The sequence below is a fragment of the Melozone crissalis genome, unplaced genomic scaffold (assembly GCF_028551555.1).
Source record: "Melozone crissalis strain CALT ecotype California unplaced genomic scaffold, PUWL_Pcris_2 ptg000013l_1, whole genome shotgun sequence".
Lineage (NCBI taxonomy): Eukaryota > Metazoa > Chordata > Aves > Passeriformes > Passerellidae > Melozone > Melozone crissalis.
In genome coordinates this window covers 3,828,012-3,852,481 of record NW_026535791.1, presented here as the reverse complement: position 1 = coordinate 3,852,481, position 24,470 = coordinate 3,828,012, and the positions used below count along the sequence as shown (strand labels likewise).

The 24,470-nt window shown below is 37.4% G+C and overlaps 1 protein-coding gene across 1 annotated transcript in view; it reads left to right on the top strand.

Annotated features, from left to right (window-relative positions):
* MICU2 (mitochondrial calcium uptake 2) overlaps positions 1–24,470 on the top strand; it is a 131,967-nt gene that overhangs the window by 55,171 nt on the left and 52,326 nt on the right. The window contains exon 2 of the mRNA XM_054271808.1: positions 16,234–16,381. Coding sequence (XP_054127783.1) covers positions 16,234–16,381 — 148 coding nt within the window. The remainder of the gene's footprint in view (positions 1–16,233; positions 16,382–24,470) is intronic.

Below are 24,470 nucleotides of genomic sequence, written 5' to 3'. Positions count from 1 at the left end.
TTCAAGGTTGTATATTGAACTTCAGGTAAGTGTGATTTGAAGTGGCAGGATTACATTTGGGAAAGTAAAAGGGGGTTTTGTGGCAGGAGTTTTTTATGGCAGCTGTATGAAGCTGCTCAGAAGTGTGGAGTGATCCAAGTAGTCCCAGCAGAGATGGATTATTGGAAAAATGCAAGTAAGGTGGGCAAAGCTGCCTGATAGATTGCAAAACCATATGATTAATTATACTGATCACATGCATATGGCCCTCATATAACTAATGTATATTTGTGTGCAGAGATTTATCCTCCCCATCACCCTTCTTGTAGTAAAATTCAGAGCAGTGAATTAGGAACGATACAATCAGATATAAAAGGATTTAGAACTGTTTAGGTGACTGGGCCAGCAGCTGGCAAACGTGGTTCACTGTGGAAAAATGTAAAATAATTAGTCTGGGAGCAAGAAACCAAAGGAAACGCAGTGTGTGCTGCAATGGAACAATCATTCAGCACACTGACTAGGAAAAGGATTTGAAGGTTATTGTGGAAAAATCATTGAAACCATGGGGCTTATGCACAGCTGCAAGAAAGTAACTAGGTTGTATCAGAGGGATAAAATACAAAATAAGAGGCGATACGGTTACAGGAGTGTTAGGCTCCATCTGGAATACTGTGTAGAGTACTGGTCAGCGTGCCACACAAGAAATATAATGTCTGGGAAAGAGTGAAAAAGCAGTAACAGAGATAAATATTTTGTGTTATGTAAAGATTAGGGAAGATGATCTAGGAAAACAGATATATATCCTTCTCTTTGTCCAAGACTGAAAATTGGAAGTAATCTTAAATATGAGGAAATAGAACTGCATATAAAAGTGGTAAGGATCTGGAGTATATTATTATTTCAGAAAGTCTGTTGGAATACAAAATATACATAAATTCTATAGACTTCATAAAAAGAATTAATGGAAATGACAAATGAGATAAATTTTTGATTGAGGCTTTTAAATTTGAAGGCAGGCAGATAAAGCTGTTTCCCTTTCCACCCCTCTCAAAGGTTTGCAACTTGAATGATCATAGTTTTCAGACTTACTACAACTTGTAGTGAGGAGGGCACATGGTTTTTATCTATGAATTATGCTTTTTTTGTCTGCTAAGGCTAGTTTAAAGTACATTGGGGAGCACCCAGATTCTTCATGTTGTGTATTAGGAATAATAATGTGTTCATTCTGCTAGCACTTTTCTGAATTTCAGAGACCTGCAGCTAGGATATAAGGCTGCCAATCTAGTGCTTCTGCAGTGTCATGTCAAGATAATGATGCACATTCAGAGTTTGCCACAAGTTTGGAAATATTTTAGAGATTTGCTGTTTTGTCAGTCCTGGTTCTTCCATGGCATTTACAGTTTGTGTAAGTGGCAAAATTATACTTAAGATGAAAAATTTGCTAAAGTAATTAAATGATTTTAAGTAATAAAAGTCTCTCTTTTTCATGATTCAGCACTTGGCTGAGGGGGATGCTTAGCTATAATGTCTGGCTAGCTGCTGAAGGAGCAGTAAGACAGCATGTGATTAAATGACAGAGAACTCTGTGGACTTCAGTTCTGTGGAGAAAATTAGCTGTCTGCATCTTTGAATCTAAACCAAATGCAGTGGGTCACTGGACTGAAGTTTGAGAAAGCAATTTATCAAATTTGGTGTAAATTGCTAACTTCTCCAGGAAGCCATTTCCATTTTGATACCTGCTTTGAAAATTTTGGAGTTACTTAGTCCCTGCTGCCTCTTCTCTGTTGTCACATAGTTGCAACAGTGAGGACAGTTCTTCTGTAAACTTTGGATTTAATGTGCTGAGGCCATGTCTCTCTCAGGACTTCTGAGGAGGCATGCAACAGAGACCAGTCATGATTTTACTTTTTAGGTAGATAGTCATGAGGCTGCAACAGACTGCCTCTGAGGCAGGCACCCAAATTCCATGTACATTACATATACATTACCAAGGGAGTGGAGGAGCTTCCAAGGGGAGTTATGAAGCCTGGGAGCTTTGTAGACAGCAAATTAAACCAGTGTGAGTGGCAGTACTGCTTCTGCTGTGAACTCTGAGTGGCAATTTAGTGCAATTTAGTGCAAGTTGGAAAATAGCCTCTCATTAATTTAGGTGGCTCCTGACAGTATTCAGAAGCAGAACTTGAAGGACTTCAAAATTGAGTATCAGCCTTGATATCTGCATCTCTCTTTAGTTTTCCCTCATAGATCATGGCTTCTTGACATATCTGTTACTTTCAGTTTTACTTCCCTTTTTGTTTCCATCATCAAAGTCACCTCACTGAAGAACCTGATCTTTCTGAAGTCAGTGAAATCTCTGCAGTTTAGACACCAGAAATGTATTCTGTTATTAACACCCCTCCCAATTAGTGTTTGAATTCTGGAAAAAAAATATATCCCAAAGATGTATTATAAAATGTTTATCTTTACTAATTAAAGAGAATCTGATTTTCAACCATATTGCTTTTGACCCACTTTTGATAACATCAGTTCATATTGTTTCCAGGATCTAAAGAGTGACATGCATAATTGTTAGACCTAGATCTGAAGAGCTTCAGATGTTACCTTAAAAACAGTTTGGCAATAATAAAACTGTTCTAGCTGGATTGATGAGATCAGTGAAGTGTGAGAAACTAGATCAGTTTTGAGTAAAACCATGTATAGTTTAATTTGAAATGTGCAGCTGCAGTTTTGCAGAAAACAAAATATATAGCAAGCACAATGCTTATATTCAGCCTGAAGTTAAAGCATTTTTTTCCAGCTATCAATTTACAGCTTAAGATAATGGATTTTGGCAGTGTGCAGAGCTATTAAGTAATGTTTATTAAAATGGATAAGAAAAGACTTAAGAGGTGGCCTGTAAAAGAATTTTTGAAGGGCTGGTTAGTGAAATAAAGAATAGCATTTGCTCCTAGAAGTAAAGTTTTATATCCCTGGAAAAGTCATTAATGAAAAAGATTGTGGTGATATCATCTTATTATTTAATGCAGTTTATGAACTGATATGGAAACTGTACTTAGGATATTTTTTTCACTTCTACTGTGAGACTGAAGTGTGCTAAACATCTATACTAGAGAGAGAAATAATCAATTATATTTAAGTTTGCTTCAGTCACAAAACTAGCATACAATTTGACATGACCTTAATATTCCCAGGGTCTATTATGCATTGTGCAGTTATTCAGAATAGGCAATAGATGTGTGAAACTCCATGCCAAAAGTCATTAAAGCGCTAGAAGTTTGCGTGGACTCAAGGAGATGTTGGGTAAATGCCAAGGGCACTTACATAGCCAAGAGTTGTTAAATACATAGAAAGAAACCACATCCAGCTCAGGATGTCCCTGAGCTCAAAATAAATTAATACTGAGAGAATATTTTTATTCCTTCCTAAGCATTTGCTTCTGCCCAATGCTTGAATTGATGCATACACGCTGCCGTTGGATTTTTAGTACTATGTCCAACTCACTGAGTTGCTCTGACCTTGCAGCCACACACCATAAGGAAAGAGAAATCATGTTGGATGAGGTGGACCTTTGGTCTGACCCAGCACAGTCATTCCTCCTGACTTCTGAGATCATTTGTGACCTAATTCAACCTTAAATGTTTTCCAAATACTTTCAAGATAGGACTAGACACGTGCACGAGTTCAGTTCTGAACATGAGCAGTGTATGTGTGCATTTACTTGCTTTTCTGAATAGAAGTGCTTTTGAAATCTATAGATCTGCTAACAGGTCACAAAATTGACTGCCAAGTCAGGGCTGTGGAGCCTTGGGCAAAGGGATGCTAAAGCACTTTTTCTGCACTTAGGAGCAGGGTATCAGTGTAATTGCTTTAAATGAATATGTCTCTTGGCAGTAAGGGGTGCCCTGGGGCCCCGTTTTTCACTGCAGGGGCTCCCCAAAGGCTGCGTGTCTCATTGGACATGATGGCAAGCAGAGTTTGAGCTTGACAGAGCCCATGCCCTAGATGCAGTGGAGACCTAAAAAATATGCATTTCTCTTTCAATGTCTTTCAAAATGAGCAAGGTTTTTTCCTAAGCACAGTGAGAACCACCCTGTAACTGGTTTTTGCTCATCTCTCCACTGCCTTCAGTGTTGCCCCCAGAATGAACCTGTGGTCTGTGCTTGGTGATTAGTATCAGCTAGAAATCAAGTCATCCATTTGTGCTTTCAGACCTTAAATTATTCTGGTGGCTAGTGAACCTTCTCCAGCAGAGCAGGAGAAGACTAACATGCATTACTTTTAGTTAGTGTTGTAAACATTTACAAATGGACAGTCTCTCTTGAAAAAATGTGCACATAGCTGAGGTCTTAGGATGTCTGAGAAGTCATTTTTTGACGAGAGAAAAAGAGTTTGAACAAAGCATTTATTTGGCTCAGTCTGGGTTTTACATAATGTCATCCTTCTTGAATTAAATGTCACAGTCAAAACTATTTCACGAGAGAAGTTTGAGATAATCTTAAAAATTTTGAAGAAGAGAAGAGAGAATTACATCAGATAGAGTTTTGGACCTCCCAAAGAAATGTAAGGTTTGTGCTATAGCACAGTCTGCTTCCAAGAGTATGGCAGATTTGATAAATGAAGCAACACTGCTAACTGATACGGAGGTCTTGAAAAAGAAAATCAGCACATGCTTGCTGACCTGTTTAAATGGTACTACAACCTCTGCAAAAGCTGTTTAAGGTGCAGCCAGGATGGCTGAAAACAACTTTATCTCTGGTACAGAGGAATGTAGCACAGAGAAGTGGATGACCCACTAGATATGGGGTTTTCCTAGATTCAGATGCTGCAGAGAAGAAAATTTTGGTGCTAGTTGTGACCTTGCAGTCTCACTGAGGGTGCAGCAGTGATGGACTTTGAAGGGAGGATTGAAAAAACATACTTGAACTTTCATTATAGAAGAAAAGTACAAAATTAGAGAATGGAATTTATAAACACTGGTAAAAAATGAAGGGTCAATACAACTCTGCTGTTATCAGGAATACACTGGTTTTACACTCTCTAATAGCTCCAATTAAAATAAATATTTGTCAGTGTTAGTCTATTCACAGAGTCTGATGCTGAATTTGACTTTTAGGATAACTCTTGATAATTCTAAATGGAAAAGTGACCTTTTGAATTTCTCTGATGTAAATCAAGTATTCTGAACAATCATCTCCTTGATGTCCAGTTTAAACGTAGTAAGACCTCTTTGCAAATATAATGTGTAAATTTCATTTATTTAATGAATTCAAACTTCTGTTACCCTCTGCTGGTGCCCTTAACTATATCTCATCTGTTGAGCTCTCTGTGGATATTATATTAGGGGCTGTCAAAAGCTGATTTTAAATATTCTGATCTACACAGCAATGTGCTAGAATTTTGAAGATTATCCTTGCCAGTTTTGTGTGTTATGCATTTTGCAATCTATTGAAAACTTCAACTATTACACAAATTTTTTGATTAAATTATGTATACTTAGATCAAAGTAAATATGTTCTTTTGAATGGGGGAAATTCTAAATTTCAGAGTTATTTTTTCAAATATTTTGAATTTATTGTGAATTTTTTACAAACTAATGTTGGTGAAAATATTTCATTAGTAAATTAATTATTTTATTATTTTATTACTTGTTTTAGATAAAGCTTTCACTGTGGGTTCTGTTTTTCTGAAAAAGTGGTGCAGTGGAATTGCTTTAGCTGTCTCTTTTCATCCAGACTTTCCATATGTAATTTCTGTATCAAGTGGAAATGCTGTAGAAGAAAAATTCTGCATAGGTAGAAAGTTTAAAAAAATAAGCAAGTCTATGAAAAATATGCCTAAGCCATTGGAAAATATAGTGAATTTTAAGACATTCAGGTTTTACACATGACATTGTCACAAGGTCAGTGACTCCTACAGAAAACAAATCATTTGTTTAGAAGGGAAGTCAGCAGCTTTATGGAGAAATAAATATAATTTTACAACTTAATTACAGTATAAACATTTCTTGTGGTTGCAATGACTTTGTTGTTATTGTTGTATTAATCTTACAGGACATATGGATATTTGTTTTGGTACCTCCTGGGACCTGCTAAATCCTCTGAGCATAGCTCTGACCACTCTTCTAAAGAGCTTAACTTGTTAACCATTTTTCACTTGTGTGACTAAATGTTTAATAAATAAAGGAGGAAAAAAGACAGAAAGAAAAGCTTTAAAGATATTCTATTTTCTTTTCTTTACAAGTTGTTATTCTCTGATTAATTTGCTACTCTGGAAGTTTTATCTAACAGTGTTAGTTCACTGAAATAAACTGAGGAATTTCACACTTCCCAGCTGCTGTTGAATGCTTTAGGAGGTTTGGTGGTGGTAGTCTTTTCTATGGCAACCTAATCAGTTAACTCCCCTTCAGTTACAGCACCTTTTTAAGTACCAGACTCTCTGAGAACTGAGAAAATGTCTTGGTATAGCATAGCTAATCATGGGGGTAAAATCTGATAGAATTCTTCAAGAGTAAAAAGTATATTGTGACTTTCAGGTAGGGATTCCTTTTGTTTTCCATTTTGTTCTTTATGCAGAAGAACCTGGAGTGTATAGATCTGTCCTTCTTTTGTTTCGGGGTTTTTTCCCCTTGAATTTGTGTGTGTCTTTATCTTGAAAGATTTTTTTTTTAAAAAGGTCTGGAGAAAAGCTTAGAAAACTTAACTTTCCCTTCACACACTTCCAGAGAGTTTTCAAGCTTCTGGGGGAAGGAGTAATGTGGTTAGCTCTGTAATGTTCACATTATCGCAGAAGGGGATTCTGACACTTTCTGAACACAATTTTCCTGTCTTTCCAGCAATCTGCCACATCTAGGATTTTTAGATATTTTTTCTTCAAGACTTGTATGTTTTGAGTATTGCCTGCTATTTGGGATCTTCTTCATTTTTGACAGTGATTTTTTTTTCCTAAATTTCAGAATATTTATAAAAAATGCTTGTGTCATTACAATGGCCTCTTCTGTTGTGTTTTAATTTTACTGGAGGGCTGGGTGTTTTTTACTTGTTTTTTATTAAAAAAAAAACCACGAACTGTAAAACTTGTAATTCCTTTACCAGTATTTACTGAGTTTTATGTGGTTTTTCTGTAGTAAGCCATCCTAAGAGTGTGTACAACTGGCTTGCTTAATGGTATAATGTACAGTGACTTGTAACACTGTTAAATACACGTGTGGATTAAAACAAGAGCCTTAAAGCACAACCCTGTAGCTCATGCTTTACATGAAGAATAAACTAAAGGTTTCTGTCTCAGTTGAGCCAGCAGAACTTTCTTCCAAGAATCATGACATTTTTAAACTGAGTTTTCAGACTCTTCCAAAAGGGAAACACTGAAATTTTGATAAATTCATAATAGCTATAAGTTTCTTTTAAAGTCTTTGCAGATTGGCTAAATAGAAGCACTCATTTACAGAAACTGATGGCAGATAGCATGTATTATAGTTGGATATTTAAGATTCTAATTTTTTTTTCATTCTTCGATAGTGTCGTATAAGTGTTTTTAGGCCTTATGTACATCTTCTGTTTGGTTTGGTTTGAGTTGTTTACTCTTCTATACAGAAACATAGCTCTTAGTCCAGGAAGATGAAGTCACAGGGTATTTCCACTTGGGGGGAGCTTGTCTTTGGTAGAGAAGTGGTTTTAAATCCATAGGTTCTGCTGCTGCAGGGTTGGTTTTGATCAGCACCATGGTAGCCTGGTTGGCAACTGCAGCACCGGGTGTATTTCTGGTAATGCTGTCTCAGTGTCATGGTGAAAAGTCCCTGGCAGAGCAAGTACGAAGTACCTAGGTTAAAAATTAAAGGTATTTGTGTGATTATAGTGGCACACAACGTGTTTTAGGGAGTGATACAGCAATCCAAGGCTCTTCTATATCTACTCTTGTTGGAGGCACTGTGCTATCAGCCACTGTTTAAAACATTTTGGATGTGCAAACATGTTAAGAGTAGTGCTTAAACTACTTTTAAAAAAAAGATGGATATTCTGAAATGTGTTTCAAAAACACTCAAGTGACAGTGTTCTCTGATGAGAGAGAGGCAGTTTCTTTCACCGTGTTTCCCTTGAAGCACATACTTTGTGTGTAAAATATCATGGTGGTGGAGAGACTTTGAGGGAATATTTTTGGCACATTGTTGCAAACCTAGGGCATACAGAACTCTTGAAAGTGTATGTAACCATTGACAGAGGCAGTCTGGAGTTTTAAAAAGCTTGTGAGACAAATTCTGGTGTATTTCTGTTCTTTTTTTATCTCAAATTATCTCTAAACTTCCTACTATCTTAGTTCCCATTCCATTGTATTTACCACTTCTTGCTCAGCCATTACACAGATTAGAATAGCCATCTTGTTTCTAGTCCCTTTTATTCATACATGAATGTGGATATATTTAAATATTCACAACCATTACATGCTAATGCAATACGTTTGTTTAATTACAAAAAAAAAACCCACTTGAAAATGTAACCACTTTGCTTTTTACTGTGTAACTTGACTGTCTGCTGCATCAAATCTAGCTCCTTTATTCTCAGAGTTTCGTCTGTACTGTTTTGTTTACCTATTGGAAAGTTGCCTTCTCTTTTTGTTATCTTCTCCCAGTCTAGGTTTTAAACATGCCTTCCCTTAGGTTCTTCTACCTAGGTCCCTACATCCAGCATTAAATATTTACTCCTTTAAATTCTTCCATATGGGCACTGAGTCCAGAATTTGTCATGTTCAGAACAAAAGTTGTCTAGCATTCAACCACCTACTATTAAAGCAGTTAACGTTTTTTCCCTGTCTGTGCAGTTGCAGGACCAAGCACTATGACAGTAAAAACCTTTTAAAGCTGTAAATCATCGGGTAAATATATGGCACCATGCAGCTGGCATGAGTTGGACTGCAAAACTTCCAACAGTTTGAAGTTGCACTTCTCAGACTCAGGCATATATAGTCCCATTCTCAAGGGTGTGCAGTTAAAACTGAATCTCATGTAATAAATGGATTATCTCTTGATGTAGTTCAGAACAGATGAAGTACAGCCTCTGTCTGAGTTACCCAGTCAAAGGAGGCAGTTATTTGAAAGGGCATATGGTTTCCTTCTGCAGCAAAAGTGCACTTAAGAGGTAAAGTCCTATCAGCTTGAAAATCCCAAAGATCTGCAAGCTCAGGGTAAGCAAAATCAGATGGCTTAGAGGCTTTCCCAGCTCCTTCTGAGAAGGTGTGCGGAGAGACACTCCATACATCATTTGAATTGAGAAGGAGGAGATAAAATAAAGATATTATGGCATTTCAAAACAAGCTTGATCATCAGGTCAAGGATTTCTGCCCCTTCACTCTCATGAGACTCCATGTGAAGAGTTGCATCCATCTCTAGGGCCTCCAATGTAAGAAGGACATGGACCTGCTGGAGTCACTCCAATGGAGGGATACAAAGATGGTCGAAGTGCTGGAGCACTCCTCCTGTGAAGCAGCTGGAGAGGGACTTTTTACAAGGACATGTGACAAGGGGTGATGGTTCTAAGATGAGAGAGCGCAGATTTAGATTAGATATTAAGAGGCAATTCTTTGCTGTGAGGGTGGTGAAGCGGCAGCACAGGTTGTCCAGAGAAGCTGTGGATGCTCCTTCCCTGGAAATGTTCATGGGTGGGCTGGATGAGGCTTAGAGCAACCTGGTCTGGTGGGAGGTGTTTCTGCCCATGGCTGAGGATTGGAACTAGATGATTATAAAGTCCCTTCCCACTCAATCTGTTCTATGATTTTATGATTTTAAAGGCACACAATAAAGCACCACACATAGTATCTTTCAAACAGTACACAGTGTGTATTGTTAACACATCCACACATTTTATTTCAAAAATACCTAACTCCTCTTACTTTTAAAGATAAATGTATTTGTGTCTTCACATTTTAACTGCTCTTTAATGTGAAGTGATTGACTGAGAAAGATCAGTGAGAAGATGTGACACATTTTTCACCCAAGTCTACTGACTGTCAAATACAATGTAATGAGCTCTCCCAGAGAGTTGTATGGACACGTTTCTGGATGTGTTGTCTTTGAGGCATCAGTGTGGTCCCCCTGCCACTCTGTATGTATTTAGTACTTCTGCCCCAGTGTGTGTGAGAGGTGTGTCAGCCTCAGTAGGGGAATGTGTAAGGAGGCTGGTGTGATAACTTGCAAGTAGAGGTGAAAATGTATGGTTTGTTAAATTAATTAACTGGTTCCCCAGCTTGTTAGAGCTTGGGTACCTTATCTGCCTTTCTTATATTCTGTTAGGGGAAATGTGCTAGTTTCCTACTTTGTTTTAAGCTTATGTTTAAAAATGAGCTCTGGTAAGGTAGAAATTCTAGAATTAAATGCTGAAATTAAAAACCCTCATAAACTGAGACTGTTTTCTCTATTATCCTCATGTTTGAGTTAATTCTCCATTTGATATGGGTGCTCATAACAGTTGCTCTGTGTGCACAATTTAGTCTGAACTCAGTGAAATACAAGGGGAGGGAGAGAAAAATTAAAACCAGAAATGGCAGGGGTTTAGATGCAAATAAACTCCTCAGCTGCTGCTTCAAACATAACCGTCACTAATTAGTACCAGCACAGCAGAACTGACTGAGCAGCTATTTGAAAGAAAGGAGGGGAGTGGCACCTGTTAGTGCAAAGAAAGGGCTTCTTCTAATTTTCAAGTGTTTATATACAGCCATTAAGAGCAGCCAGACATTAGACTTTTGCATTCTCATTCTTTGCTTGTCCTTACTTTAGCAGTCTGTTCTCTGTCTCAGAAGTGGCTCCTGAGAAGATATTTTTAATCTCTTGCCCTTTTCATATTTAGGGATTTCATGACTGTTAGAGCTTTTAGAAAGGTAGTTGCTTGTTCAGTTTCAGTCACTCAAATACTTGGAATTTGGAATTGATTTCCAGAGAAATATATTCTCTGTATGAGTTCTGTGCTTTCCTCCTGAGCCCTCCCCACACGTTTACTTCGTGTCCAAGCTAAGTTTGATTTGCAAGCTCAGAAAACATAATGTTTAAAAGAGCAATACAGATCAATTCACATCATCAGAACATTTTGGTTCTGATCTTATTTCTTTAACTTGGTGTTGGTTTTGGTAACTGGTGCATTTGATCAAGACATGGCTCGCTTCCTTTATAGTAAAAGTACCAACTACTTTTGCACATACTTTTACAAGCTTTCTTAAATATTATGATTTTGAGCTTTTTGTAAGTCACATATTTCTGTCAAATGGATTTCTTGTCAAAACTCTTTTTCATCTGTCAATTATTGCATCATATGAAACTGAAACATTCAGCTCTGAGCATTATTCCTCTGTGCATTCAGCATGCGTGTTGGGTATGTTAACATGTGCAGCAGAGTTGGAAGTCGAGTTACATTTTTTGTTATTTTAGTCATTGCAGAATGGATTGGATTGAAATGGAGATACAATAATGACACTAGTTAACTGCAACGTTTTCATCGGTCCTACAGAAATTTGATACAGAGTTGCTAAATCCTTCTGTAGATCTGGTGTGAATTAATGGCTCCAAACCTGAGGCTCCCAGAGATCCGGCTGGCTCCAACTGGATGTTAATTACGTGCCCACATTGGTTTAGTTATTCTTGTAGCAGGTAAAATGAGTGTAACAAGTTAATTCTTTCAGATTAGAGGAAGAAAAAAATATTGGTCCTCTTTTCAGATGAGGGAGAAAAAATGGCATCTTAATTTCATTTTTTTCCGAAGGAAAAAGAAAGGAAGCTATGTAGGTAATAGAAGAAAGAAAGACAATGAAAGGATACAAAGAGACAAAATAAGTAGATTGTATGGAAAGGAGTAAAGAAAAAAAAATTATATTGGAAAAAATTAACTGGAAAGTGTATTCTATCTTATAAGCAGAAAATATTAAGATAGAAAACTTGAAAGGCACAGGTGCATTAAAACACCAAATGCTGTGCAAAGGGACAAAAAGTAAAATTAATTAGAGGGGAAGGCATAATTTTAAATTGAAGGGGGAGATAAGTGCATATGATATTTTAAAATATTTTCTCTTGAATAATCAGCAGCATGTATTTGAGTTTGTACTTAAGAATGACTTAGATTTTTAATAGATACAGAATTAGTGTTACCAAAAATCATATCACAGTGATCAGCAGTGTCACTAAAAACACAGGTAAGGGTTATCAAAGTTTTATTTATGTAACCCTTCATTGATATTTAATTTATTTTAAAAAAATAAAAAACAAAAACAAATCACAAAACCACAAGCCAAAGAGTGAACGCCATGAACACCATGAATTCTTTAATAGCATCTTAAGTTTAGGAGACTGACTGATAAATAGATTAATTATGTCAACATGAAAATTAATTGTTTGAAGTAATGTTGTTGTTCTTAGGCATTTCTCTGTGCAGGAAGCTGGGAAGGAAACCACAGTCTTTGGTAATGCTTGTAGATGCCAGTGGCTGGTCAGCTACTGATCCATTGCCATGTCACCTGCACAGCATCCTCCTGGAGCCCTTTTCATGTCATTCAATTCTAATTTACCATCAGCTATCATAGCTTTATCATGCACATTCTGAAATTGGCACTGGAGGCTTGACATAAGACCACAGAGGCATATAAATTCCAAGTTAAAGCTAAAATTTCATTCTCAATTATCTTGGTTGTGGGGCTACTGTGGAGCACATGGGAACACCCAGTGTTTGAAGGCCCAGCTGGACCCACACACAGAACAACAAGCTGAGCGTGGAATTTCAGCCCAAGCCCTACCGCTAAAGCCACGGAGCTCTTTGTGGTTGGATTTCTCCTGTATGGCACTGTTAGAGGCAGAAAAAAGCCCAAGTCAACCCCAGAGTTATTTTAAACTATGCTTACAAGAATCTTGTAGTAGTAGTAATAGATTCTTCTCACCCATTGTGCCTCAGAAATTTAAATTTTTGTATCCAGCTTGCCTTGAGCTTGCACTGTTGGAAACTGCTTAGGTGTTAGATTACAGATACCTTAATATCTGAGGTTCAGCCTTAAATACATAATTATTTCTTACATAATTATTTTTTACAGTATACCTGTCTTTACTTGAAACTCATTTTGTGGTAAAACTCTGCTTTTTGTCCAATACATGCATTTTTATGAGCAAAATGAGCTTTCACAGTATTTTTTAAAATGTCAAGAGTGTCAAATCTTTTTTATCTGAAGGACTCATTGGATGACTCAGGAAAAACTACTTAGAAATTAGTCAGGATTTAATTGAAGTGGGAAGGATACTGAATTGTGAAGAAAGAGCTTGCTTCCCTCTGCACTCATTAGATCAGTACTTCAAAAGAAGATCAATCTTAATTTTAAGTGATTGAATCAGCCTTTTCTTCAAAACATAATTTTTATTTAATCTTTGGTTAGGCACTTGGAATAATGATTAGAATAGTTATTCAAACATTTATCTCTTCTAAGAACAAATAGGAGTTATGCTTATAAGTTGGCTTTTTGGTTGTTTTTTTTTTTTTTTCAAAAAACAGGAGCTTCCTACTTCTTCCCATGTATTTCTATCCTTTACCAGCTGTCTTTGGTGGGTCTGGCATCCCTGCTTATTGAAGACTTGGAGAGATATGTATTGGTGAAGAAATTAATGGTGAATGAGCTTTTAAATGAGGTGGTAGCTGCTCTAGCTGAGCTCATGCTCATGTCCTGAAGGGTGTTCTTTGCAGATGACAAATTTCCTTAATAGTGACAGGATGTCAGGAATTTTGCAAAAGCTTAGAAAAAAAAGTAGGAGATGGCACAGCTGATTTATTCCGTCCTGTTTCGTTCTCATTTGTGCTAGTTTTGAAGCTGATGTTCATAAGAAGTTAGCCACGGCTGTTTTACAAATCAGGAATGCCAGTTTCACAAAAAGAAAAGGGTTTGATGAGTCCACAATCACATTATTGTAATTCTGATGGGAATAGGTTCCTTTCCAAATACAAGGCACCCTTCAGAGTTAATATGTGAACATGTGAACACAGAATCACAGAACAAGCTGAGTTTGAAGGGATCCATTAGGATCTTCAAGTCCAAGTCCTAGCACTCCACAGAACACCCCAAGAGTCACACCATGGGCCTGAGCACACTGTCCAAATGATCCTGGAACTCTGCCAGGCTGGTGCTGTGACCTCTTCCCTGGGGAGCCTCTTCCAGTGCCCAACCACCCTCTGGGTGAGGAACCTTCTCCTAATACCCAACCTGAACCTCCCCTGACACAGCTTCAGGCCATTCCCTCAGGTCCTGTCGCTGGTCACCACAGAGAAGAGATCAGTGCCTGCCCCTCCTCTTCCCCTCACAAAGAAGCTGCAGACTGCAATGAGATTTCCCCTCAGTCTTCTCTTCTCCAGGCTGAACAGACCAAGGGACCTAAGCCTCTCCACCTACGACTTTTCCTCAAGGCCCTTCTCCATCTTTGTTGCCCTCCTTTGGACACTCTCTTAACAGCTTAATACCTTTCTTATATGGTGGTGACCAAAACTGGTACCTATGGATTTCAGTTAAAATTGTTGACTTCTGAAATTCAGTGTTCTGTTATCAGTAACAAATTTAGCTTTAGACAGAATTCAGATAAATACTGCAAGACTTATGAAACTTGAAAATCCAGTTGGTTTGAACATTAGAATTTGCTTTTTACTTCTTGTCTAAAGTATTTTTTTTGTATTTATGCAGAAAGATTGCTTTTCATTACATAATTTTGGTTAAAGGACAACTGTGAAACCATTTTGAACTTTTTTTAAAAATTTGCCATTGGGGAAAAATTGCTTTCGTTACTGTGAGAAGGATGTGATTTTAATAAGAATGCAGCATGTTAATACCCAGCAACCGTGAAATACTCATTTGAGATTTGTTGAGTCTTGTTAACTAAGCAATTATGGAGTCACTTGTCCCCTAAAGTTTTAAAAAGAATAAAGCTACATTTGTTGCTACATTTGATTTGTTTTTAAGCAGTATTTTCCAGAACATGCAGGTCTGAACAGCAGCAGTGCGCTTGGATTGTAGGCCATGATAGAGCTCTATACTGTAAAAAGCTTAAAGCAGTTCTCTCTAAACCAAAGCAAGTCTTGGCTTCAGATACTTAGAGTTAGCCCATATTTTCCTTACATATCAGAATATGACTGTTTTAAATCTAAATTATTATGAGTATTGGTTTTTTCTTGTTGTTGGTTGAAGGGATCCCACCCTGCATTGAAACCTGAGGTTTGAGGCAAACATGCTACAAGGGAAAACTCAGATTGACTGTAACAGGTGCTTGTTGCCTGTCATTCAGTGAAATACTTTAACAAGTCCTTAATGCTAACACAGAGCTGCAAGGCATGGGATTAAATGGCAAGTTGAAGCCTTCTGTTTGGAAATACAATAATATATAATATGTGACAGTAATTGTTCATGATTAATGTTCAAATACACACCGTGTGTGTTCTGAATCTTAGAGTTTCTCATTTTCCTGTTATCACTTACCATCTCTGAAATCCTGAAGTATAAATACCTCTGTTTCACTGGGTCCATGTCCTCTTTTGCTGCCAGTAAGTGCTGGTGCTACTCATCAGAGTATTGCCAACTCTTGTGGTTTTCATCCTGAGTGTCTCAATATTAATGAGGAGCAGGTCTAGTTGGAGATTTTTTGTTTGCTTGACTAGTTGAATCTTTGGTTTTGGTGGTATAATCTCTGACTCTTTTGTTGGTGTTTTCATTGCTTTTCCCATTTTTTGACTTCTCTGAAAGACAGGCCTATATTTAAACTAGAATATCATTATTCTCCCATCTTAGGAGTTGCTTCGTAGTTCAAAACTTAACTTCAGGAATAGCTCATTTGCATGGATACTCAGCACATTTCAGCCTTTGCTGAGCCAGCCACTAACCTGGCAAAATCTATTTACTGTTTGGTGGGTTTAGGTTTTTGTTGAGTTTTCAAGCTGTATTTGGCTCAGCAAGAGCCCAAGTAGCACAGCTGGCAAACAAGGAGGTGCAGGAGACATGGCTGAGAGCAGGGGAGTGGAAAGCAGGATCAGCCTTAGGTGACATTGAGCCATTAATTTGGTTCACGTGCTCTCAGTGAAGCCAAAAAGTACTTTGACTATCATGTAAGCATGTCATTCTTTAAGACTGTGCCATAAAAGCTTTTACTGCTGGTAGCTTTTTGTTGTGGCTACCCACAAAATACTGAGGTTGGTTAAGATTGGGTATAAGGTTTTTTCTAATTACATCTTTGGTCTACAAATGCAGTGGACTTTTTCTCTTTTTCAGAAGGAAGATGTCATTCATGCAGATGTGGATGAAAGGCTGTGTCTTCGAAAGCACCGCTTCATGCATTTTGCATCGTTGGAATATGAAGGAGAATATTACATGACACCAAGAGATTTCTTGTTCTCAGTAATGTTCGATCAAGTTGAACGTAAGTTGTTTTCTTGTCATTGTATTTGTGAAGGAGAAGAATCTTGCTGGTCCCCTTAGAGATGTCATTTGCAAATCACTGGGATAAGATCCTTTATGTTACATAAATCAGCAGAAGCCAATTTTTCAATGTTGCCCATATGGATTCTCACAGACACCGCCACCCTTTACACAAGTGAAGTGAGGCTGATGATTTAGAAATCTGCTGACTTGCTGATGACATCTCTGCATAATTTACATGACTGATCAGTATGTAGTTCCTCAATTGCTTACATGCCACAGAAAATAGAATGAATGTATTATAATAGTGTTCATACCATTCCTGGTCCTGTTATCTTCTATCCACTTCACCAGCAAGTAATTCTGTGACCTTTTTTCTTAGAGGAGGCAGTGATGGGAATGAGTTAAATGAGAATAATAGAGCCCAGAGTTCAGTTCTACATTTTTGGTTTTAAATCTTCTTTGATTTTTACATAACCTAGTTAAGAACAAATCAAAATCACAAGTGTCTTTTCAAGAAGAACTTTTAAAAGTGTACTTTCTGAGGAGAAGATAGGAACAACACACAAATAAAAAGTGCATGGGTTGTTTTCCTTTTCTGCAGATTTTCTGGTTTCATTAATTCTCTCCCATTCCTTAAGGTTCTTTCATCTTTGTATCTTCTTCTGTTATTTCCATTATACCATTATGTTTTTAATGATATATGCTTTTTTTCCTCAAAAAATTGGGTTTTATAGTTTTCCCAATTTTTTTTTCTTTTGAAAAGTTAAGTTTTCCAGTTTCCAGAGAGGATTGTCACTTAGAGGACAAATACTCTGTTAGTTCACCTGCTGAGGGAAAGAGGGAGAAATCCCAGCTTTAGTAGTTGTTTGCTGCAATCTGCACATGCTGACCAGGAGAACATGTTGTCCAGCAAAAGCCATTCAAAGCCTGGGATGCTCTGCCCCCCTCCCAGCAAATGCTCTAGTGACTTGGTAGTATTGAACTGGAAATCCTGAAAGGAATTCAAGGCCCTGTGAGAGGGTTTGAGAGACAGGGAGAAAGAAAGAGACCAGAAAGCACTTTGATTGAAGCCTGTCGAAAATCTAGGGCAGAAAGCAGTTTAAAAGAGCTGCAAGTAGTCAAATAGGACAATTATTATTAGATAGAATTATTGGTAATAAAAGAAGTTTTCCAGTATCTGCCAAAAATCTGTAGGTGATAAGGATACATGAATTCACTGCTGACACAAAGCTTCTAATATTACACAAAGCTGAATATAAATCCTTAGAAGAACTTTATGACCTTGAGAGTCATGGAGATTTTTAAAAATGCTGTGTTTTAATTGTATGGGTGTTAGACTTCGTTCCCCCTCAAAACTTAAATCATTAAGTTAAAAACATGAAAGGGAACTTATTTTGAGTTTTCCAGCCTGAAAGACAGTGTGTACAGAAAATGTTACTTTTTAAGGTGTGGTTTTCAGACAGTTGTGTCTGAAGACAAGGTTAGAGAGATAAATGTTTTTCAGTACTAGCCATTCATCCATATTAATTGGTTACTCCAAGTATAACAGTACACATGCAGATTTTTAATGAAGTGGTATGGGGTGATATTTATTTGTAATGCAGCCAAGTTAATTTCAGTTGCTTTGCTAATATGAGTAGGAAATAGCACTAAACAGAAGCGAATAAATAATGACAAGAAAAAAACCTTTGCTCTAATGCATATTTAGCATTTCAAATTGAGGTCAGGCTTGCAGCAGTCATCATAGATGCTTGATAGAAAAATGTTGACGCTTGAATCTAATGTTCCTAAATATTTTTTTAACTGCCCTTGGTATGGGTTTTTGGCCAGTAGCATAAACACAGTGGAAAGCAATTCTCTTGATTTCTCTTGCTTGGAAATTTACATTTTTATGTGACTGCAAACAGACACAGACTTTGATAGCAGAGAAATATGGCACTTGAAGTATTTTAAAGGAAGTGGTTTTATTAATTGTGTTTCAAAGAATTTCATATGAGGAAAATAAACAGACCTGTTTCAAGTGTCTGTCATGATATATTCAGAGTAGGTCAAGATAGTGAACTTAATCGCAAAGCAGCAGTTATTTTGGAAGCTTTCTGCTTATATAATAAAGTAATTCTCTTTCCCCCTGAACAGTGCCTTTAGAAAGGAGAAAGGTATGACAACACTTATCCTAGAAAGCTCTTCACTTACTGCATACTTAGATGCAATTTTAACATGTGATCCCGCATGCATATGGTGAGTCTTACAACGCTGAACTTCAAGCTTTAATGATTTGGTTATTCTCTACCTATTTTTTATTAATTGCTAATAAGTAAAAAAATCCAAACCTTCCAGCAAAATCTGAAGCACCCTGGCAGTAACCATTCATCTTCATAAATATTTGCTAGGAGTTTTCCAATTGAAAGCTGTTTATGGTAATATGGAAGACATAGGGCCGTTCTAAAGTTTTGTTTCTGCTGTACTTTTTACAGACAATATGCAGAAACATATGGCCAGCCTCATGAGCAGTTTAGTTATGTACATCATTAAATACTGCTGAGGTTGATCTGTCCCTCTTCAGAGATAAACACTCCCACAAGGGAAAAAGGCAAGCAACAGGAGGGATGAAAAACACATCTGAATTGAGAATAGGAGACATTGGCTGGCCAGCCAGCCTGAGGTTTTTTTGCTCATGGGTGGTTGTCACTGGAGAATTACTTTGAAATTTCCTTTTATTTTTTAAATATAGTCAAATTTAGTAGAAAGTAAATGTGGTGTTGTGTAAACCAGAAGAATTGTTGGTGCTAGCATTAAAAAATACCAAAATATTTCAGCTATGTGCAGATTGTCAAGTGAATTCCTGTACACAGTTGGGTGGAATTTATTGCTGAAGCAAAAATCTTAGGTGTGGCCTTTGAAAAGGTTGCAAAAGAGTCAATAAATTATAATTTATTGTGGAACACTTTACCAGATAAGAAAATGGATGAATTGTACAGCAAATATATCAGCTGTCATCCAGCATAAGTGATCTTGAACCCTGCCTGGTAGACCTTAGCTCACTACCTCTGGTCATTTATTTCCTGGTGCATGGGTTTCTCTATTGCTCATTTTCTTTAAAATAGGCAAAAGTTGTGAAATGTTTGCATTCCTGTTAATTAAATCACACCTTCAAAGTTATTTACTGGGAGGGTGAAAATGAAGAAAAATATTTACAGTACTGCCATGTGAGGAGGATGAGCTGATAACAAATGCAAAGTCTCCTGACAGACTTTTTGTTATGCATATTGACAAAGCAAAGAGCTCTATAAAAAAATAAAGACACCGTCCAAAAAAAATTTGCTTGCTTTTAGAGGCAGTGCTTCTAACATCAAGTTACTCTGTAAACATGTGCCTTGTTCTATTACTGTTAGTTATTTTATGAAAGGAAGCAGCCACCTCTTTATAAACAGTGACAAACAGTAAATGAGGTGTGGTAGTGTGGTGCAGCATTTGTGCCAGTGCAAAACTAATATGGCAGCATTTTTTCTACCAGTTAGTTCAGTGCATTCTGAATGCACCATTGGGGATTTTGGATTCATGGCTATATGCCATGTAATCTTGTGTTAAAACTGTTACCTCAGGGATGTGTGGCAAACCATTGCAAAACAAGCCAAATTCTTCTGGGTAATCTGTGGGATGTTCATGTACCCGATGCATTCATACCTGACGCAACAATAGTTTAGTGAAAACGTGTTCCCTGTTACTGTTCTTACTGTGATGTAAAAATACTTCACAATGTCTAGTAATATCTAATACAAATAATATAAACTTGCTGCGTTGCATCCGAATTCTGGCATTTAACATCACAGGTACGGGGAGGATAAAATTCTGCTGATTTACACTGAATTTTCACTGCAGTGCCGGAGCATTTTCGAGAGACCCTTCATGTAAAATTTGTATCTTAGACAGTTGTGCATACTTAGGCTCATATTCCAGATTAGACAACTAATGCTGTGTTAGAGCTCCATGGAAATACCACCGTTGATGTGCTGTTGCAGAACATACAAGAAAATATGTATTGGTCTTTGAAAAGGACTGTAAGAGTCCTTCAGGAAATGAAGATGTTGCAATGCATTGAATCTGAACTGTGCTTATGTTCATTTTTTTCTGGAGAAGATTATTCCTCTTCCAGGCAGAAGACAAACCTTCAGGTTACCTTGTCTGATAACAATTGACACTTGCTAAATAAAGATCTTGATCCTTCTTTCTCTGCTCAGTCCAGATTTAATGTGTTGTAGCATCTTCATTCATTCAGCTGCAGTAAAAGAGATGATCTTCCTGTGTTCCACAGTACCAGGGTACCAGAGGCAGTATTTCCATGGCAAAGTCCTGTCTGTCAGTGAGGATAAGTGTGTTCTAAGTTCCCTTGGAGAAGTTGTTCAAGTTGGTTAAGCTTTCTGTGGGGGCACAGTTGGTGCAAAGTTGTTTTGTGTTTGCAGCCTTGATATGATGTGTGGCTTCCTGTCACAGCATCAGCGTGGTCATGGCTGTGAGGGAATCTGAGGAAAGGACACAGTGCAAGGCTGTGGTACCTGAAAAATTGAGTTCTCCATTGTCCTTAGTTGAGGTCAGTGCTGGTGCAGTCAGTGGTGTTAGGAGGGCCAAGAGGGACCAGGCAGTAGATGAGCACTTTGGAATGAGCTGAGTCAGTCTTTTTATTTTTGGGTCTTGAGTTTTTTGCCTTTGGCAGGGGTTCAGATGCCTGTACTTCAGTGTCTTCATTTTGACCTGAATTTCATAGGCGATAGCTAATGAGACTGATGTGAGTCACGCATCAGTGTCAGATCTAAAATCTGGGGTTCAGAGTCAAAGAATAAGATTGAAGCTTGTATAAATGGAGAAGCTTTATATGGGAAGTGGGGATCGAAGTGTTGCATGGGGAGCCATTGAAACAGCTGGGAGCTGAATTCAATTTTCTCCAATTTCTAATGTGTTAACAAAAATTTGTTTTCTATCTCTACATTTAGTGGTTTTTTAGTACAGATATGTCATTGTTGCTCAAATCCCCCAAACACAGTAAAGAACTCTGCAAGCTGAGTACACATGACAAAGATGACCCCTTGCCCAGTGGTAGATGGAAGCTAAAGTGAAGATAAATGCAAAGAAAAAACGTGATGGTTTAAGGTCATTAGATTAATCTCTTTCGAACTTTAGAAAATGAAACAAAATCGGCCATTTCTAGCCAAAGCTTCATATTCATCATTGCTTAAAGTGGAGTTGTGAGTAAAGGAAAATACTCTTCCTATTAAGGAACTGAACAAAAAAGCAAAGATAAACATTGATTGCTGAAAATGTCTCCCACACTGTGGGTTCTTCATCACTCAAAAAGCTTTAGGAAATCCTACCACCACCCAGTCAAAGTCTTCAAAGTAACTTACTTTCACTTTCCCTTAAGTGCCCAAGTAGAATATTAAAATAGGTGTTGTGCATAAAATACTAAATTGTTTTAGATCTAATGTTGTGCCTCAGCCAGTTGTTGGTAATTAATTAAACTAAATAAGGGAGTATTTTGCTTTTTCTTTTGTCCTCATCAATTAGATGTTAATTCTGATAACTAATATACATAGGCTGTATGTTTATCTAAAAACTAATTTCATGATAAATAGTTATTTGTTTAGAAATATGGCAGAAATTCCTATGATCTTGATAATGTGTATTTGTGGCTATTATGCCTATATGTTTTGTTGTGAACTCAAAATAAACACTAATCCACTTTCATGATAGTTGCACCAGAAGGCACTACACAACAGAATCAAAGATGGTGTTCTTGAGGAGAAATGCAGTGTTCCCTCCTGCAGCATTCAAATCTGCTCTACTGGCCAGGCTTCTTTTTTGGTGTATTAACCATTGGCATCTGTACCAACTTATTTGTTTGCTCCCATATTTCAGAAAAGTGTATTTGATTGAGAGTCCAGAAAACAGCTGAAGGGGAGCAGTGCTGAGAGCAGAGGCATTTGGTGAGTGCTGGCTTCCAGCACTGTAGCCCTATGGCTGCAGCAGCAAGGAAGTGTGCATGGTCAGATGGGAGAGCAGGATAAAAGGGAACCATGGAGCAAAATCACTTAAAAAGGAACATGTTTTAGCATATAATTTCAGAGGGAAAATATGGGGTTTTTTTCCCTTCAGTTCTATTTTCCTACCTTCAACCATGTTGAAGGTACCGGAGATACATTCCTTGTACAGTTAAATAGGAAAATATATTTTTGCCCCTTAAATTTATACTGGCATTGTATTAATTACATTTGTATGTTTGCAGGTATGTCTGTGTGAGACAACAGTAAGGTTGCATTGAACTCATGTCTCTGTTATGATTGATTCCTACTTTTCCCTTTGTGGCATTGATGACTGGCTGAAGAGAGATGTCGATTGAGAGTTCTTACCTCAATTGACTGCAATGCTTACTGTTTAGGTAAAAACTTGGGCAAGATGATTTGAAAATACATTAATAGCTATTTACCTTTCAGAAAAACAGTTCAATGAGAAGATAAATTACAGCTTCTCAATGAATGAAAGCAATTTATAAAAACTCAGTACAAAACTCAGCACAAAAATAGTAGCAATAATAAAAGCGATCAGGCTTCAGCAGAGTTGTGAGCAAGAGGCAAGTGGTCTCAATGCACATCTTGAAGGATTTAGTTATTTAAAGTGTGAAAGTTATCGGTTATTTAATGGCATCTGAATGGAAAACAGATTCCCTGAAACGAATGAAAGTATATTGTGCTCGTACAGAATGCTTGTAGTGCAAGTAATGGAAAGATCTGGTTATTAATAACAGGAGTCTGCTTGTTGTATAAACATCATCTGCCTTAGAATTTCAGAAGTCTTGCAACAGTTTCTGCTCTAGTCAAGTATTCCAGTTTTGTGACATGCTAATGTGATATTTGAAATACTTAACAGAGAAGTCACTTTTTTTATACATATGGGCACATTTCAAGAGCTCATACAATCATTCTTGGTCTCTGAATATTTTTCCTATCTTTAAAGATTTTTTTTTTATTTTTTTTGAACACTACAGACTGTTTCAACTACTTTTATAACATACTGTCAACATACCACAGAAAATATCTTTGGGATTTGTTCTCCCACAGGTTCCAAATACTTTTTGACAGATTACTTCAGTATTTTTTTTAATAATTCAGTGGAACTTAATCAGTTCTGAAACATCCTGCTTAACTGACAATTAAGTCTTAACAGATGTAGTGTGAAAACAGTTTCAATGAATTTTTTCACTCTTAAGTGTATTTTAATTTCTTGCAACCTATGTCCTCAACACAGACAGGTATTGGTTTATACCTAAGAAGTCCAGTCTGGTTTTAAAATTCCTTGGCTTGCATTCAGTTATTTAAGAACTGATGAGGATCTGCAGACCACTGACGGATGATAGCAGGTGCCAGGAGTGCAGGTCAGACTCCTGCCAAAATCTAGCATGCATTCTAGCCTCATATTTTCAGTTGTTTGTAACTCTTTTGGTAGTGATGGTTCTGTGCTTTTCCTTAGCCAGTGCTGAATTCTTATTGAATTAGTCATATGATTTATTCTTTTTTGACTAACCTTGATACAGACTATTATTTTTCTCCTGCTTGTTCTCATAAAAAATGTTACGTTATGAGTTTTTTAAAAATGCCTAGGGTAGAACCACAGAGTATCAATCACTTTGCTTCTAGGCAGTAGCAGCAGGCAAGGTGTTCAGCCTGCTTTGGTAGGTGAGAGGAGCTGTCCTTACTTGCCAAACAGCTGGCGTCTCCAGGGGCACTGTTGAGAAGTTCCATTGCTCCCTGTTTGGAAAACACTGGCACTGATTCCCTAAGTGAGAAACTGGCCAGGTTATGCTCTGTTTTTCACTCCCCAGCCTTGCACCTGCAATGGGTTATAGCACTGATTGTGCTCAGTAGCCTTCCTCATCTGCTGTGAAACAAAAGCAAATACTGAGTTCAAAGACGTTTTTCCATGTGTAAAACACACAGGTTCCTCTTGTTCGAGCCACCTGCTTGTATGGCAGTGCCTCCCTTGGGTCACCAGCTTTGTTACTGCAGAGGAGAATGCAGACAAGAGACAATTCTTAGTAA